The 16,673-nt window shown below is 47.5% G+C and overlaps 1 protein-coding gene across 1 annotated transcript; it reads left to right on the forward strand.

Annotated features, from left to right (window-relative positions):
* Positions 1–12,409: 12,409 nt before the first annotated feature.
* Positions 12,410–16,159, forward strand: LOC123426177 (syntaxin-132). Its single transcript, XM_045109953.1, has 12 exons — positions 12,410–12,515; positions 13,493–13,597; positions 13,695–13,751; positions 13,896–13,944; positions 14,052–14,140; positions 14,245–14,318; positions 14,398–14,440; positions 14,995–15,081; positions 15,186–15,263; positions 15,349–15,429; positions 15,547–15,612; positions 15,725–16,159. Exons 1-12 carry the CDS (start codon positions 12,498–12,500, stop codon positions 15,884–15,886), a joined length of 909 nt encoding a protein of 302 aa, XP_044965888.1. The 5' UTR covers positions 12,410–12,497; the 3' UTR covers positions 15,887–16,159.
* Positions 16,160–16,673: the final 514 nt, after the last annotated feature.

Consider the following 16,673-nt stretch of genomic DNA (forward strand, 5'->3'; position numbering starts at 1 on the left):
AAAATTTCAAACATTTTCTGCAAAATCGCGGGTATTTTTGAATCCACATATATTTTATAATTTATTAAACATTCTATTTCAAAATTCCCACTTTCTTAAATTTTCGAAATTTTTGTGAAGCCCCAAATTATTTAAAGTAGAACAAAATTCCTGAAGAAAAAAATTCACGAGGGAGTCGCCGACGGCGAAGTACTTAGTGAGCCCGTCGGCGTCCTCGTTGGGCAGGGCCGCCGTAGCGTAGACAAACCAAAATAAAAGATGTGTGACCACCGGCTGACCCGCGGGGCCCATGGCCAGTGGCCACCACCTGACCACCGGGCCCCACAGCCGTCGCACACCGGCTGACCTGCGGGCCCGGCAAGGGATGCCCCTCCCGTGCCACTGCCACTTTCCCCGAGAGCAGATCGGCTTCCGCTCCCCTCGAGCTAATCCCAATCTCCCTCCCTATGCTACGCGCACCCAAAACCCTCCTCCCCGCAGCCGCTCTGCTCCTCCTCCTCTTCCTGCTCGTCGTCGTCGCCGTGTCGGGAGAGGAGGGGGTGGGCTCGTTGTCGGCCAGAGACGGGGGAGGCGGGGATGTTCGAGCGACACGCGGTCCAGCTAGCGTGGCTGGAGGAGGTCGCGGAGTCGATGGCCAGGTCCGTGCGCGCGCTAGAGGCCGCGCTCGCCAGATCCGCCCCCGCCGGCATCGCAGGCGCATCAGCAGATGGAGCAGCGGCAGCAGGGGGCGCCGGTCTCCGACGCCGACAGCCATGGCCCACCGCACTCCCACCCTGTTGCTCCTCCTCCTCTTCCTGCTCGTCGCCGTCGCCGCGTCGGGAGAGGAGGGGAGGGCTCGCCGTCGGCCAAAGACGGGGGAGGCGGGGATGCTGGAGCGACACGCGGTCCAGCTAGCGTGGCTGGAGGAGGTCGCGGAGTCGATGGCCAGGTCCGTGCGCGCGCTGGAGGCCGCGCTCGCCAGATCCGCCCCCGCCGGCGTCGCACGCGCATCAGCAGACGGAGCAGCGGCAGCACGGGGCGACGGTCTCCGACGCCGTGGCGGAGGAGGCGCCGGGCGGGGGCGCGGGGGGCGCAGATCCACCCCATCCCTGGACCGGTGGAGGACAGTGGCTGTTTTGAAAAACGAAACATTTTTTTCCACTTAAGAAAGGACTACGGGTTGATTAACTGTAAACGGAGGGACTTTTTCGTAAAAATGCCACGACGGACGACCAGAAACCCTATTTGCTTTATTATTAGGGAGAGATATTATTGTTGTTATAGGATATCCTAATCAGGAGCAAATCAAATTAGTGACTACTATGCCATTTCCATTTTGTTAGTTGCAATCTCCTCTCTTGTGAAGGAACTTGTAATGGATTTGTCAAAGAACGCTTTTGTCAAGAAGCAACAACATGCTCGTGTCAGTTTTTTTATTGTACTCCATTGCCATGTTATGTCCATTTCCGCGCGGCAGGGGACGGATCCATATCCGAGGATGGCGTGCAGGTGATCTATGAGGCGCGGGAGGAGGTCTGGTGGCGGGGCTTGAACTCCAAGTTCATGGCCGCGGTGTTCCTCACTGGATCCAGGAGCGGTCGCGGGCGACACTGTGGAGGAGGCGGTGGCGGCGGCAAACTCGCATCGGACGGCGGCCCGAACGTTGCAGCGCGACCAGGCACAGGAGCTTGCGTCGGTGGGGAGGCAGAGGCGGACGGCGGCCACGGACTCGGGAGTGGTCGCGGGCGCCGCGTAGGAGGCAGTGGCGATACAAAAGGTACAGCCAACCTGCTTGACCTTAGCTACATGGATCGATGCATCGAGCTACTTCTCCATCTCGATCTGCATGTCACGCGCAGAAACCGTGCGTTCAAGCACTGCTGGGGGGTTACTTCAGGAAAATGTCGGTGAGCACGGTCTTGGACTGCAGCGACGCCTTGAGGATCTCCATGTTGGGGAACGTCGCATGGGAAACAAAAAATTTCCTACGCGCACGAAGACCTATCATGGTGATGTCCATCTACGAGAGGGGATGTGTGATCTACGTACCCTTGTAGACCGTACAACAGAAGCGTTAGTGAACGCGGTTGATGTAGTGGAACGTCCTCATGTCCCTCGATCCGCCCCGCGAACCGTCCCGCGATCAGTCCCACGATCTAGTGCCGAACGGACGGCACCTCCGCGTTCAGCACACGTACAGCTCGAAGATGATCTCAGCCTTCTCGATCCAGCAAGAGAGACGGAGAGGTAGAAGAGTTCTCCGGCAGCGTGACGGCGCTCCGGAGGTTGGTGATGATCTTGTCTCAGCAGGGCTCCGCCCGAGCTCCGCAGAAACGCGATCTAGAGGAAAATCCGTGGAGGTATGTGGTCGGGCTGCCGCGGAAAAGTCGTCTCAAATCAGCCCTAAAACCTCCGTATATATAGGGGGAAGAGGGGGAGCCTTGCCTTGGGGCTCAAGGAGCCCCGAGGGGGTCGGCCGAGCCAAGGGGGGAATGTCTCCCCCCCCAAACCGAGTCCAACTTGGTTTGGTGGGTGGAGTCCTTCTTCCCTTTCCCACCTCCTCCTTTTTTTTCTTTTCTCTTTGATTTTCTTCTTATGGCGCATAGGGCCTTCTTGGGCTGTCCCACCAGCCCACTAAGGGCTGGTGTGCCACCCCCAAGGCCTATGGGCTTCCCCGGGGTGGGTTGCCCCCCCCCCGGTGAACTCCCGGAACCCATTCGTCATTCCCGGTACATTCCCGGTAACTCCGAAGACCTTCCGGTAATCAAATGAGGTCATCCTATATATCAATCTTCGTTTCTGGACCATTCCGGAAACCCTTGTGACGTCCGTGATCTCATCCGGGACTCCGAACAACATTCGGTAACCAACCATATAACTCAAATACGCATAAAACAACGTTGAACCTTAAGTGTGCAGACCCTGCGGGTTCGAGAACTATGTAGACATGACCCGAGAGACTCCTCGGTCAATATCCAATAGAGGGACCTGGATGCCCATATTGGATCCTACATATTCTACGAAGATCTTATCGTTTGAACCTCAGTGCCAAGGATTCATATAATCCCGTATGTCATTCCCTTTGTCCTTCGGTATGTTACTTGCCCGAGATTCGATCGTCAGTATCCGCATACCTATTTCTATCTCGTTTACCGGCAAGTCTCTTTACTCGTTCCGTAATACAAGATCCCGCAACTTACACTAAGTCACATTGCTTGCAAGGCTTGTGTGTGATGTTGTATTACCGAGTGGGCCCCGAGATACCTCTCCGTCACACGGAGTGACAAATCCCAGTCTTGATCCATACTAACTCAACGAACACCTTTGGAGATACCTGTAGAGCATCTTTATAGTCACCCAGTTACGTTGCGACGTTTGATACACACAAAGTATTCCTCCGGTGTTAGTGAGTTATATGATCTCATGGTCATAGAACAAATACTTGACACGCAGAAAAACAGTAGCAACAAAATGAAATGATCAACATGCTACGTCTATTAGTTTGGGTCTAGTCCATCACGTGATTCTCCTAATGACGTGATCCAGTTATCAAGCAACAACACCTTGTTCATAATCAGAAGACACTGACTATCTTTGATCAACTGGCTAGCCAACTAGAGGCTTGCTAGGGATAGTGTTTTGTCTATGTATCCACACATGTAAATGAGTCTTCATTCAATACAATTATAGTATGGATAATAAACGATTATCTTGATACAGGAATTATAATAATAACTATATTTATTATTGCCTCTAGGGCATAATTCCAACAGTCTCCCACTTGCACTAGAGTCAATAATCTAGCCCTCACATCATCATGCGAATTACATTGTAATAAATCTAACACCCATACAGTTCTGGTTTTGATCATGCTTTGCCCGTGGAAGAGGTTTAGTCAGCGGGTCTGCTACATTCAGATCCGTGTGCACTTTGCATATATTTACGTCCTCCCCTTCGACGTAGTCGCGGATGAGGTTGAAGCGTTGTTTGATGTGTCTGGACTTCTTGTGAAACCGTGGTTCCTTTGCTAAGGCAATGGCACTCGTGTTGTCACAGAACAAGGTTATTGGATTCAGTGCGCTCGGCACCACTCCAAGATCCGTCATGAATTGCTTCATCCAGACACCCTCCTTAGCCGCCTCCGAGGTAGCCATGTACTCCGCTTCACATGTAGAATCTGCTACGACGCTTTGCTTGGAACTACACCAGCTTACCGCACCCCCATTAAGAATAAATACGTATCCGGTTTGCGACTTAGAGTCGTCCGGATCTGTGTCAAAGCTTGCATCGACGTAACCTTTTACGGCAAGCTCTTCGTCACCTCCATACACGAGAAACATCTCCTTAGTCCTTTTCAGGTACTTTAGGATATTCTTGACCGCCGTCGAGTGATCCACTCCTGGATTACTCTGGAACCTACCTGCCATACTTATGGCCAGGCTTACGTCCGGTCTAGTGCACATCATTGCATACATGATAGAACCTATGGCTGAAGCATAGGGGACGGTGCGCATATGCTCTCTATCCTCATCACTTGCTGGGCACTGAGTCTTACTCAATCTCGTACCTTGTAAAACTGGCAAGAACCCTTTCTTGGACTGTTCCATTTTGAACCTCTTCAAAACTTTATCAAGGTATGTGCTTTGTGAAAGTCCTATGAGGCGTTTTGATCTATCCCTGTAGATCTTAATGCCTAGAATGTAAGCAGCTTCTCCTAGGTCCTTCATAGAGAAACTTTTATTCAAGTAATCCTTTATGCTCTCCAAAAACTCTACGTTGTTTCCAATCAGCAATATGTCATCCACATATAATATTAGAAACGCCACAGAGCTCCCACTCACTTTCTTGTAAATACAAGATTCTCCAACCACTTGTATAAACCCAAATGCTTTGATCACCTCATCAAAGCGTTTGTTCCAACTCCGAGATGCTTGCACCAGTCCATAAATGGATCGCTGGAGCTTGCACACCTTGTTAGCATTCTTAGGATCGACAAAACCTTCAGGTTGCATCATATACAATTCTTCCTTAAGGAAACCGTTAAGGAACGCCGTTTTGACATCCATCTGCCAGATTTCATAATTGAAAAATGCAGCTATTGCTAACATGATTCTGACGGACTTAAGCATCGCTATGGGTGAGAATGTCTCATCGTAGTCAACTCCTTGAACTTGTGAAAAACCCTTTGCCACAAGTCGAGCTTTATAAACGGTCACATTGCCGTCAGCGTCCGTCTTCCTATTAAAGATCCATTTGTTCTGAATAGCCTTGTGGCCCTCAGGCAGTACTTCCAAAGTCCACACTTTGTTCTCATACATGGATCCTATCTCGGACTTCATGGCTTCTAGCCATTTGTTGGAATCTGGGCCCACCATTGCTTCTTCATAATTTGCAGGTTCATTGTTGTTCAACAACATGATTGATAAGACGGGATTATCGTACCACTCTGGAGCAGCACGTGGTCTCGTCGACCTGCGTGGTTCGACAGAAACTTGAACCGGAGTTTCATGATCATTATCATTAACTTCCTCCTCAACCGGCGTCGCAACGACAAAGGTTTCCCTTTGCCCTACGCCACCATCCAGAGGGATGAGAGGTTCGACAACCTCGTCAAGTTCTATCTTCCTCCCACTCAATTCTCTCGAGAGAAACTCCTTCTCGAGAAAAGCTCCGTTTTTAGCAACAAACACTTTGCCCTCGGATTTGAGATAGAAGGTGTACCCAACTGTCTCTTTTGGGTAACCTATGAAGACGCACTTTTCCGCTTTGGGTTCCAGCTTTTCAGGCTGAAGCTTTTTGACATAAGCATCACATCCCCAAACTTTAAGAAACGACAACTTTGGCCTTTTGCCACACCACAGTTCGTATGGTGTCGTCTCAACGGATTTTGATGGTGCCCTATTTAAAGTGAATGCAGCTGTTTCTAATGCATAACCCCAAAACGATAACGGCAAATCGGTAAGAGACATGATAGATCGCACCATCTCTAATAAAGTACGATTACAACGTTCGGACACACCATTACGCTGTGGTGTTCCAGGCGGTGTCAACTGTGAAACAATTCCACATTGTCTTAAGTGAGCACCAAACTCGAAACTCAGATATTCACCCCCACGATCAGACCGTAGGAACTTGATCTTCTTGTTACGATGATTTTCAACTTCACTCTGAAATTGCTTGAACTTTTCAAATGTTTCAGACTTGTGCTTCATTAAGTAGACATAACCATATCTACTCAAATCGTCAGTGAAGGTGAGAAAATAACGATATCCGCCGCGTGCCTCTACGCTCATCGGACCACACACATCGGTATGTATGATTTCCAACAAGTCACTTGCACGCTCCATTGTTCCGGGGAATGGAGTTTTAGTCATCTTGCCCATGAGGCATGGTTCGCACGTGTCAAGTGAATCAAAGTCAAGTGACTCCAAAAGTCCATCGGCATGGAGTTTCTTCATGCGCTTTACACCAATATGACCTAAGCGGCAGTGCCACAAAAATATGGCGCTATCATTGTTAACTCTAACTCTTTTGGTCTCAATGTTATGTATGTGTGTATCGCTATCAAGATTCAATATGAACAATCCTCTCACATTGGGTGCATGACCATAAAAGATGTTACTCATAGAAATAGAACAACCACTATTCTCTGACTTAAAAGAGTAACCGTCTCGCAATAAACAAGATCCAGATATAATGTTCATGCTCAACGCAGGCACTAAATAACAATGATTCAAGTTCATAACTAATCCTGATGGTAACTGAAGTGAAACTGTGCCATCGGCGATTGCATCAACCTTGGAACCATTTCCTACGCGCATCGTCACTTCATCTTTCGCCAGCCTTCGTCTATTCCGCAGTTCCTGTTTCGAGTTGCAAATATGAGCAACAGAACCGGTATCGAATAACCAGGCACTACTACGAGAGCTAGTTAAGTACACATCAATAACATGTATATCAAATATACCTGATTTTTCTTTGGCCGCCTTCTTATCTGCCAGATACTTGGGGCAATTGCGCTTCCAGTGACCCATACCCTTGCAATAATAACACTCTGTTTCAGGCTTAGATCCAGCTTTGGGTTTCTTCGTCGGATTGGCAACAGGCTTGCCGCTCTTCTCTGAATTACCCTTCTTGCCTTTGCCGTTTCTCTTGAAACTAGTGGTCTTATTCACCATCAACACTTGATGCTCTTTACGGAGTTCAGACTCTGCGACTTTCAGCATCGCAAACAACTCGCCGGGAGACTTGTTCATCCCTTGCATGTTGTAGTTCGACACAAAGCCTTTATAGCTTGGCAGCAGTGATTGAATGATTCTGTCAGTGATAGCCTCTTGCGGGAGTTCAATCCCCAGCTCAGCTAGACGATTTTGAGTACCCAGACATTTTGAGCACATGTTTACTGAAAGACGAGTTCTCCTCCATCTTGCAAGCATAGAATTTATCGGAGGTCTCATACCTCTCGATCCGGGCGTTCTTCTGAAAGATAAACTTCAACTCCTGGAACATCTCAAATGCTCCATGATGCTCAAAGCGACGTTGAAGTCCCGGTTCTAAGCCATACAAGACTGCACATTGAACTACTGAGTAGTCCTCCTTACGTGCTAACCAAGCGTTCTTAACATCCTGATCAACCGTAGCGGGTGGTTCATCTCCTAGCGCAGCATTAAGGACATAATCCTTCTTCCCAGCTTGTAAGATTAGCTTAAGATTACGAGCCCAGTCTACAAAGTTGCTTCCATCATCTTTCAACTTAGCTTTCTCTAGGAACGTATTAAAATTCAGGGTGACTGTCGCGTGAGCCATGATCTACAACACAAATATATTCAAAGTGGACTTAGACTATGTTCAAGATAATTAGAGTTTAACTTAATCAAATTATTCGCTAAACTCCCACTCAAAAAGTACATCTCTCTAGTCATTTGAGTGGTTCATGATCCACTTACACTAGCTCAAGTCCGATCATCACGTGAGTTGAGCATAGTTTCAGTGGTAAGCATCCCTATGCTAATCATATCATCTATATGATTCATGATCGACCTTTCGGTCTCATGTGTTCCGAGGCCATGTCTGCACATGCTAGTCTCGTCAAGCTTAACCCGAGTGTTCCGCGTGCGCAACTGTTTTGCACCCGTTGTATGTGAACGTTGAGTCTATTACACCCGATCATTACGTGGTGTCTCGAAACGGCGAACTGTAGCAACGGTGCACAGTCGGGGAGAACATAATTTCGTCTTGAAATTTTAGTGAGAGATCACCTCATAATGCTACCGTCGTTCTAAGCAAAATAAGGTGCATAAAAGGATTAACATCACATGCAATTCATAAGTGACATGATATGGCCATCATCACGTCCTTGATCTCCATCACCAAAGCACCGGCACGATCTTCTTGTCACTGGCGCCGCACCATGATCTCCATCAACGTGTCACCATCGGGGTTGTCGTGCTACTCATGCTATTACTACTAAAGCTACATCCTAGCAAAATAGTAAACGCATCTGCAAGCACAAACGTTAGTATAAAGACAACCCTATGGCTCCTGCCGATTGCCGTACCATCGACGTGCAAGTCGATATTATCTATTACAACATGATCATCTCATACATCCAATATATCACATCACATCGTTGGCCATATCACATCACAAGCATACCCTGCAAAAACAAGTTAGACGTCCTCTAATTTTGTTGTTGCATGTTTTACGTGGTGACCATGGGTATCTAGTAGGATCGCATCTTACTTATGCAAACACCACAACGGAGATATATGAGTTGCTATTTAACCTCATCCAAGGACCTCCTCGGTCAAATCCGATTCAACTGAAGTTGGAGAAACTCACACTTGCCAGTCATCTTTGAGCAACGGGGTTACTCGTAGCGATGAAACCAGTCTCTCGTAAGCGTACGAGTAATGTCGGTCCAAGCCGCTTCAATCCAACAATACCGCGGAATCAAGAAAAGACTAAGGAGGGCAGCAAAACGCACATCACCGCCCACAAAAACTTTTGTGTTCTACTCGAGAAGACATCTACGCATGAAGCTAGCTCATGATGCCACTGTTGGGGAATGTCGCATGGGAAACAAAAAATTTCCTACGCGCACGAAGACCTATCATGGTGATGTCCATCTACGAGAGGGGATGTGTGATCTACATACCCTTGTAGACCGTACAGCAGAAGCGTTAGTGAACGCGGTTGATGTAGTGGAACGTCCTCACGTCCCTCGATCCGCCCCGCGAACCGTCCCGCGATCAGTCCCACGATCTAGTGCCGAACGGACGGCACCTCCGCGTTCAGCACACGTATAGCTCGACGATGATCTCGGCCTTCTTGATCCAGCAAGAGAGATGGAGAGGTAGAAGAGTTCTCCGGCAGCGTGACGGAGCTCCGGAGGTTGGTGATGATCTTGTCTCAGCAGGGCTCCGCCCGAGCTCCGCAGAAACGCGATCTAGAGGAAAATCCGTGGAGGTATGTGGTCGGGCTGCCGTGGAAAATTCGTCTCAAATCAGCCCTAAAACCTCCGTATATATAGGGGGAAGAGGGGGAGCCTTTCCTTGGGGCTCAAGGAGCCCCAATGGGGTCGGCCAAGCCAAGGGGGGAAGGTCTCCCCCCCCCAAACCGAGTCCAACTTGGTTTGGTGGGTGGAGTCCTTCTTCCCTTTCCCACCTCCTCCTCTTTTTTTTCACTTTGATTTTCTTCTTATGGCGCATAGGGCCTTCTTGGGCTGTCCCACCAGCCCACTAAGGGCTGGTGTGCCACCCCCAAGGCCTATGGGCTTCCCCAGGGTGGGTTGCTCCCCCGGTGAACTCCCAGAACCCATTCGTCATTCCCGGTACATTCCCGGTAACTCCGAAGACCTTCCGGTAATCAAATGAGGTCATCCTATATATCAATCTTCGTTTCTGGACCATTCCGGAAACCCTCGTGACATCCGTGATCTCATCCGGGACTCCGAACAACATTCGGTAACCAACTATATAAGTCAAATACGCATAAAACAACGTCGAACCTTAAGTGTGCAGACCCTGCGGGTTCGAGAACTATGTAGACATGACCCGAGAGACTCCTCGGTCAATATCCAATAGCGGGACCTGGATGCCCATATTGGATCCTACATATTCTATGAAGATCTTATCGTTTGAACCTCAGTGCCAAGGATTCATATAATCCCGTATGTCATTCCCTTTGTCCTTCGGTATGTTACTTGCCCGAGATTCGATCGTCAGTATCCGCATACCTATTTCAATCTCGTTTATCGGCAAGTCTCTTTACTCGTCCCGTAATACAAGATCCCGCAACTTACACTAAGCCACATTGCTTGCAAGGCTTGTGTGTGATGTTGTATTACCGAGTGGGCCCCGAGATACCTCTCCGTCACACGGAGTGACAAATCCCAGTCTTGATCCATACTAACTAACCGAACACCTTTGGAGATACCTGTAGAGCATCTTTATAGTCACCCAATTACGTTGCGACGTTTGATACACACAAAGTATTCCTCCGATGTTAGTGAGTTATATGATCTCATGGTCATAGGAACAAATACTTGACACGTAGAAAAACAGTAGCAACAAAATGACACGATCAACATGCTACGTCTATTAGTTTGGGTCTAGTCCATCACGTGATTCTCCTAATGACGTGATCCAGTTATCAAGCAACAACACCTTGTTCATAATCAGAAGACACTGACTATCTTTGATCAACTGGCTAGCCAACTAGAGGCTTGCTAGGGATAGTGTTTTGTCTATGTATCCACACATGTAAATGAGTCTTCATTCAATACAATTATAGCATGGATAATAAACGATTATCTTGATACAGGAATTATAATAATAACTATATTTATTATTGCCTCTAGGGCATAATTCCAACACTCCAGACCCTGCAAATTTTAGAGGAAATGCAACGCGACGGTTGATTTTGATCGATGCTGATGGTTAACAAAGGCAGGTGGAATGAAAGAGAGAGCCGGTGATGGGATTCGTAATCACCTGGTCATAACCAAGCTGCACAGTCTTCTCCTGGAGCGCGGCGAGGTCCCTGACGGCGAGTGTGTTGAGCAGGGTGATGCTGGAGATGGAGGACATGGGCGTCACGGTGAGGTCGTCCATCACCGTGTACGTCACGATGCCCTGCACGAACCCCTTCCCGCTCTCGCCAGCCGTCGCCTGGCCGCCGGACCCGGCCGACGGCACGACCGTGAAGGGCGTGGTCATCTGGTTGTTACATGATGGACAGTGGGTGCCGCAACTGTCCGTCATGTAAGTCCGACAGTTGCTGCTCCTACCGCCAGGGGCACCAAATAAGCTACCGCCATTGTAGCAGTTGCACTGCATGCTGCATTTGTATAACGTCTTCGCCTGTGGGGATGGTGGCGCCGACAAGCCGAGGAGGGAGCTCTTGCTGCTGGCCGCCGGCGAGAGGACAGAGGGGTGGAGCAGCGCGTCCTTGGAGGCGCCGGGATGGACGTAGGTGACGTCGAGCCTCTCCACGCTGCCGTAGAGGCTGCCGACGCAGCCGACCATGGCGTCGTTCCCGAGCAGCTTGACGGCGGTGCCGACGGGCAGCGCGAGGAGGGAGAAGAGGAAGTCCACCACGTCCTTGCTCGCCTCCGCGAACAGCACGCGCCGGGCCTTGGTGTCGATGAGGAGCTTCATGCTCAGCGCCGTGGTGGTCGCGGCGGCCGCCATCCCGGAGCTCGACGGGCGGCGGCGCCGGCAGCGTCTCGCTCTTCCCTCAGTCACTTGTGTTGTGTGGTGGGCTAGCGGCGAGGACGGAGGAGAAATAAATGTGCTCGAGTGCTTGACACCGAGCGAGCTGTTGAGTATTTGAGGCGCCGGCTCGCGGATTGGATTGAGGTGACGGGACGGTACGGGCAGGGCGAGGGAGAGAGAGAAGGTGCAGGGGCATGGCATGTGCGGAGAGCAAAACGATATGTGTTGGCAGGTGAGTGTGATCGCCGTGACAAACAACGAGCGATTGACCGACCGGATATCTGAGCGCACGGCAGTCGAGTCCAGTAAAATACTTAATTTTAATAACATCTCCCCTCCTTTACCCTTGCAGGATATGGTTTGGAAGGTTTGCTTAACACCCTCCCCGTTCTTTACTTTTTTGTAGCCCGGTGCAACGCACGGGCATTTATACTAGTAGTGGGTATAAAAGGAATAGGTTGCTAAAATTATTTTTGGAAGTTCCATTTCCTTCTCTTAGAAGAATAACCCTTTCCATCATTTATACTATATACCTAAGAAAAGCCTTTAATCATTCGGCGGCACTTGACAGAGTTCCCTTGCTGCTGCGAGAAGGGAGAGGTGACACCATGGTCCCAGCTGCAGACAGACCGCGCATCGAGTAATCAATCTAACAAATCCACGGTGGGACCGACCTGTCAGCCGTAGAACACAAAGGCGTCCAGCTTAACCCCCACTTTCGTTAAAAGCATCTCCGACGGTACAACGGCCACCCTCTCTCTCTCTCTCTCCTCGCCGCGCCACGCCTGCGGCTCCGCCGCCATGAACAACCTACTCACCGTAAGTTCCCTCTCTCTGCCTCCCTCCCTCCTCTCTTAACCCTCCTGTCCCTCGATCTACTCACGCTGGCTCACTCAATTGCTTCACCGAGTGGCGGGGATCCAGCACACGAGCTCGAGATCTGAGCGGGGCTACTCGCCGTGCCCCCCTCCCGCATGGGCTTCAAATTTCTGAAGCAACCGTTGTTCTGTCGCTATAAGCTCCAAGTCGGCCGGGCCTGATCGAGTTTAGAGGCGGTTGAGTGGCGGAGAAAGGGGTTGCTTAAGCGGCGCGGCGCGAAAAAAGGAAATGCCACGCAAGGAATCGGCTTAGCTGCTCAGATGTGCGTGGACAAGTTGCACGATTTATCCTTTTAGGATGGTCGCGTTAGATCTGCTTTTTTGTGTTATATGAGCAATGAGCTGGTCGCTGTTGTTTGTTTGAACCTCTCCGTGATGTGCAACGACTTTTGTTCTGATTTTGTCCGAGCTTTATGCTAGACACTGGAGTAAATTTTGCTACCATCCTCAAAATGACATTGACTGTTAGGCTGAAAACACATAATGATCACATTAGTTATTTGAAATTTTGAACAGTCAATTTAATTGGCTGACAGTTTCTCTGGGGTTCGATATGCTGGAAAGAATATTCTTTTGGCATTACATGATCGTTGTCATGTTTCTTTTGAGTTTTGACATGCACTGTGTTATGAATTACAAACGATTTGCAACTGGGGAGGAAGTGTTTTGATTTTGAAAGTGACAGATCAAATACTCTTTTGGCAGTTTATCTGCACTATTAGCTTATAAGCTTAATACTCTTCTGGGATTAGTTATAATGTCAATGCTTTATTGTGCAACAATAGTATTTGTTTAATTGTTTTAGCTTATGAAAGTAGCACAATTGGCTTGTCAGATCGAATTCATAACAATCAAGCCTTGGTGCAGGTGCTGCAGTACATTCGTTACATATTTTATCTAAACATTCCGATTTTGCAGGATTCATTTGAGCTTCCTCGGCGGGATTCCTCAAGAGATGGGGACGTTGAAATGGGAATGCATCAGCCTGATGCTTCTGATAATTTAAAAGGCTTCTTGAAGAAGGTGCCGTTTAGGAAACTCTTCAGTCTTTGCATTTTGTAATGGCGTTATTTGTCCATTTTTGCACTTCAGATTATTGACATGGTTCCTTCATACACAGGTTGATGGAATTGAGAGCCTAATAGCTAAGCTGACGAATCTCTTGACTAAGCTCCAGGTCCATTCATCACCCCCCGTTCTAATTTCCTTATTTCTGTTTCTGGTCCTTATTCATAGTAATGACGGAGTCTCGTGTGTGAGTACTAACTTCCTTGATGAATTTATTGAAGCCCCACTATATACACCTTTCCTTTGCTTGCAGTCTGCAAACGAGGAATCAAAAGCAGTTACAAAAGCAAGTGCCATGAAAGGTGAGAACTCGTGTGCTTTAGCAAGCCAAACCTTATCTGAAATGAATGTGGACTCTCTTGAAAATTTCGCTACACTTATAGTCACGTACAACAATGCATCTTTGTAGCAATTAAGCAGCGAATGGAGAAAGATATTGATGAAGTGGGGAAAATTGCTCGTATGGCAAAAACCAAAGTTGATGAACTGGAAAAAGATGTATGTTTTCACTTGACCTTGCTCATGTCTGTCATTCTTTCCTAGCTGTATCTGCATAAATTAAAGGATGGACATGCTTATGGTTTGCTGCCTCTGTGCTACAGAACTTATCTAACAGGCAGAAACCTGGATGCGGGAAGGGGTCTGCAGTAGATCGATCAAGAGAACAGACTACTGGGTAAATTTGCTGTCAATTTGTGTTTCTGATCTCTTGCCTTCATGAATTAGTTGTTCACCGTGCTTATCGATATCTACAGAGCAGTCAAAAAGAAATTGAAGGAACGGATGGACGATTTTCAGGTATTGTTTCCTCTAACTGGAATGTCCAAATTGCCATATGTGATGATTTTCCTGTTCTGTGAATAAATGTTCCCTCTTATGCCTCATAATCTTTAAATACACACAGAAAATTAATACCAGTCCATATTTTTCTATTCACTACTTGGGCTATTTGATATGCTTTCACATGTCTATGAGCCATCCAAGCATCCAGTTATATGAAGTCTGAACATCTAGCTCTTCATAAGCAGTGGAAGTGGCTTCATTGATGCTTATATGTTCTAAAAAGTAAAGGAAAAATATCATCGAACTATGTTTTGCAAATTATCCTCCTTTCAACTTTCACTAACTTTACAAGGATATTTCTTGCCATCATGGTAAATTGACAGTATGCATCAGCCTGATGTCTCTGAAGATAGAATAATACTCCCTCCGTCCCAAAATAAGTGTCTTAAGCTTAGTACAACTTTGTACTAGAGCTAGTACAAAGTTGTGACACTTATTTTGGGACGGAGGAAGTATAATGTAATATTGCAACTATGTGAGTGATACGGTGTTGTTACCCTCTGATGCAGGTATTGAGAGAATCAATCCGGCAGGAGTACCGGGAAGTTGTTGAAAGAAGGGTATTTACTGTAACTGGTAATCGCCCTGATGAAGAGGTATGCAACATTTTTTTATATGGTTAAATTTGTGCTTTGATTTACAATGTTTTTTTAGTTGTTTATCTCATAGTGTACCCCGTTTGTTACTTTGGAACCTGCAGACTATTGATGATTTAATCGAGACAGGGAGGAGTGAGCAAATTTTCAAAGATGCTGTTCAGCAGCAGGGGAGAGGCCAGGTATATGAGTTGTAACTTGGTCATTATTTGTGCACTTGTGGGAAAATGCATCAAAATCTCATTAGGATAATTTGGTATCTTCCAGGTATTGGACACTGTTGCTGAGATACAGGAGCGGCATGATGCTGTAAGAGATCTAGAGAGGAAGCTTCTGGAGTTACAGCAGGTTACCTTTCATTTGCATAAGCTCTTATACAATTTTATAGTTCACACTGTGAATGCAGGGGGGTGGGGGGGTTGTATTATGTCTTATGTACCCCATTTCCTGGGTTTTGCCTTGTAGATATTCCTGGATATGGCAGTACTGGTTGAGGCTCAAGGAGACATGATCAACCACATAGAGACACATGTAAGACGACTTCCGAAAACATCTTATTCTAAATAGACCTAACCGATTTTATAAAGCAAGTTAACGAAATGTTGCTAACATCTGCACTGTCATGCTATTTCCTTTTTCCAAGGTTTCAAATGCTACCAACCACATACAACAAGGTGTGGGCGCTCTCCAGAACGCAAAGAAGCTGCAGAAGAACTCGAGAAAGTGGATGTGCTACGCCATCATCCTTCTCCTGGTGATAGTGGTTATCATCGTGGTTGCGGTTATCCAGCCATGGAAGAAGTAACTCTTGAGCACGACCTGGAACCCAAGACCTCAGCGGAATATATATAAACTTTTTTTTGTGTTTGTGCAATCTGTGTAGTTCTGTGATCGATCCACACTCTTCTATCGATGTTACCTATGCCAACCAGACAAAGCCCTATATTGTTTGCCCCTGGAGGCGCTGCTATTCATTTGTATTTCGTGTGCTCCAGATATTTTAGGGGTGAAAGTGGTGAACGTGAAACCGAAATGTGCATACTTGTTCTTGAATCTATTTATTGCAGTTCGTGCACCATACTAACATGTAAGAACGTTTTGCTGTTTTTTTCGAGACAACGCCAGGCGTACCTTAGCTTTATAGAAGTTATTAGTGGACCCGTTGTGGAGGCATGCTAAATCCATGTCCACGGTGAAAATGCATTATTTAATTTCTTCTAATAGGAAATAGGGTGGATTGTTATGTACAATGAGATGTATATACACATTTCAGTTTGATAGCACAAAGTAGCATTTGAAACACCAGCTGAATTGGGACAGTACAGAGACCACATCTGAATTAATTTCCACGTTCAATGAGAAAAACTATTCTTGTACAACAGAGCCCAATCAAATTGGGACAGCAGAGAAACAACATCTGAATTAATTTCCACGTTCGCAGTTACATTGCAACTGTAACAACCCCCTACGGGAGGTCCTATGTGCCGCTCATTGCGGCACGGTATCAACCATTCGCACCGAGACGAACCTACTCGCGATCGAAATGGGCCGGCCCAATTGCGTGAGAACTCACAAGTTACAGTGTCCGGTTT

The sequence above is a fragment of the Hordeum vulgare genome, chromosome 2H, assembly GCF_904849725.1.
Source record: "Hordeum vulgare subsp. vulgare chromosome 2H, MorexV3_pseudomolecules_assembly, whole genome shotgun sequence".
Lineage (NCBI taxonomy): Eukaryota > Viridiplantae > Streptophyta > Magnoliopsida > Poales > Poaceae > Hordeum > Hordeum vulgare.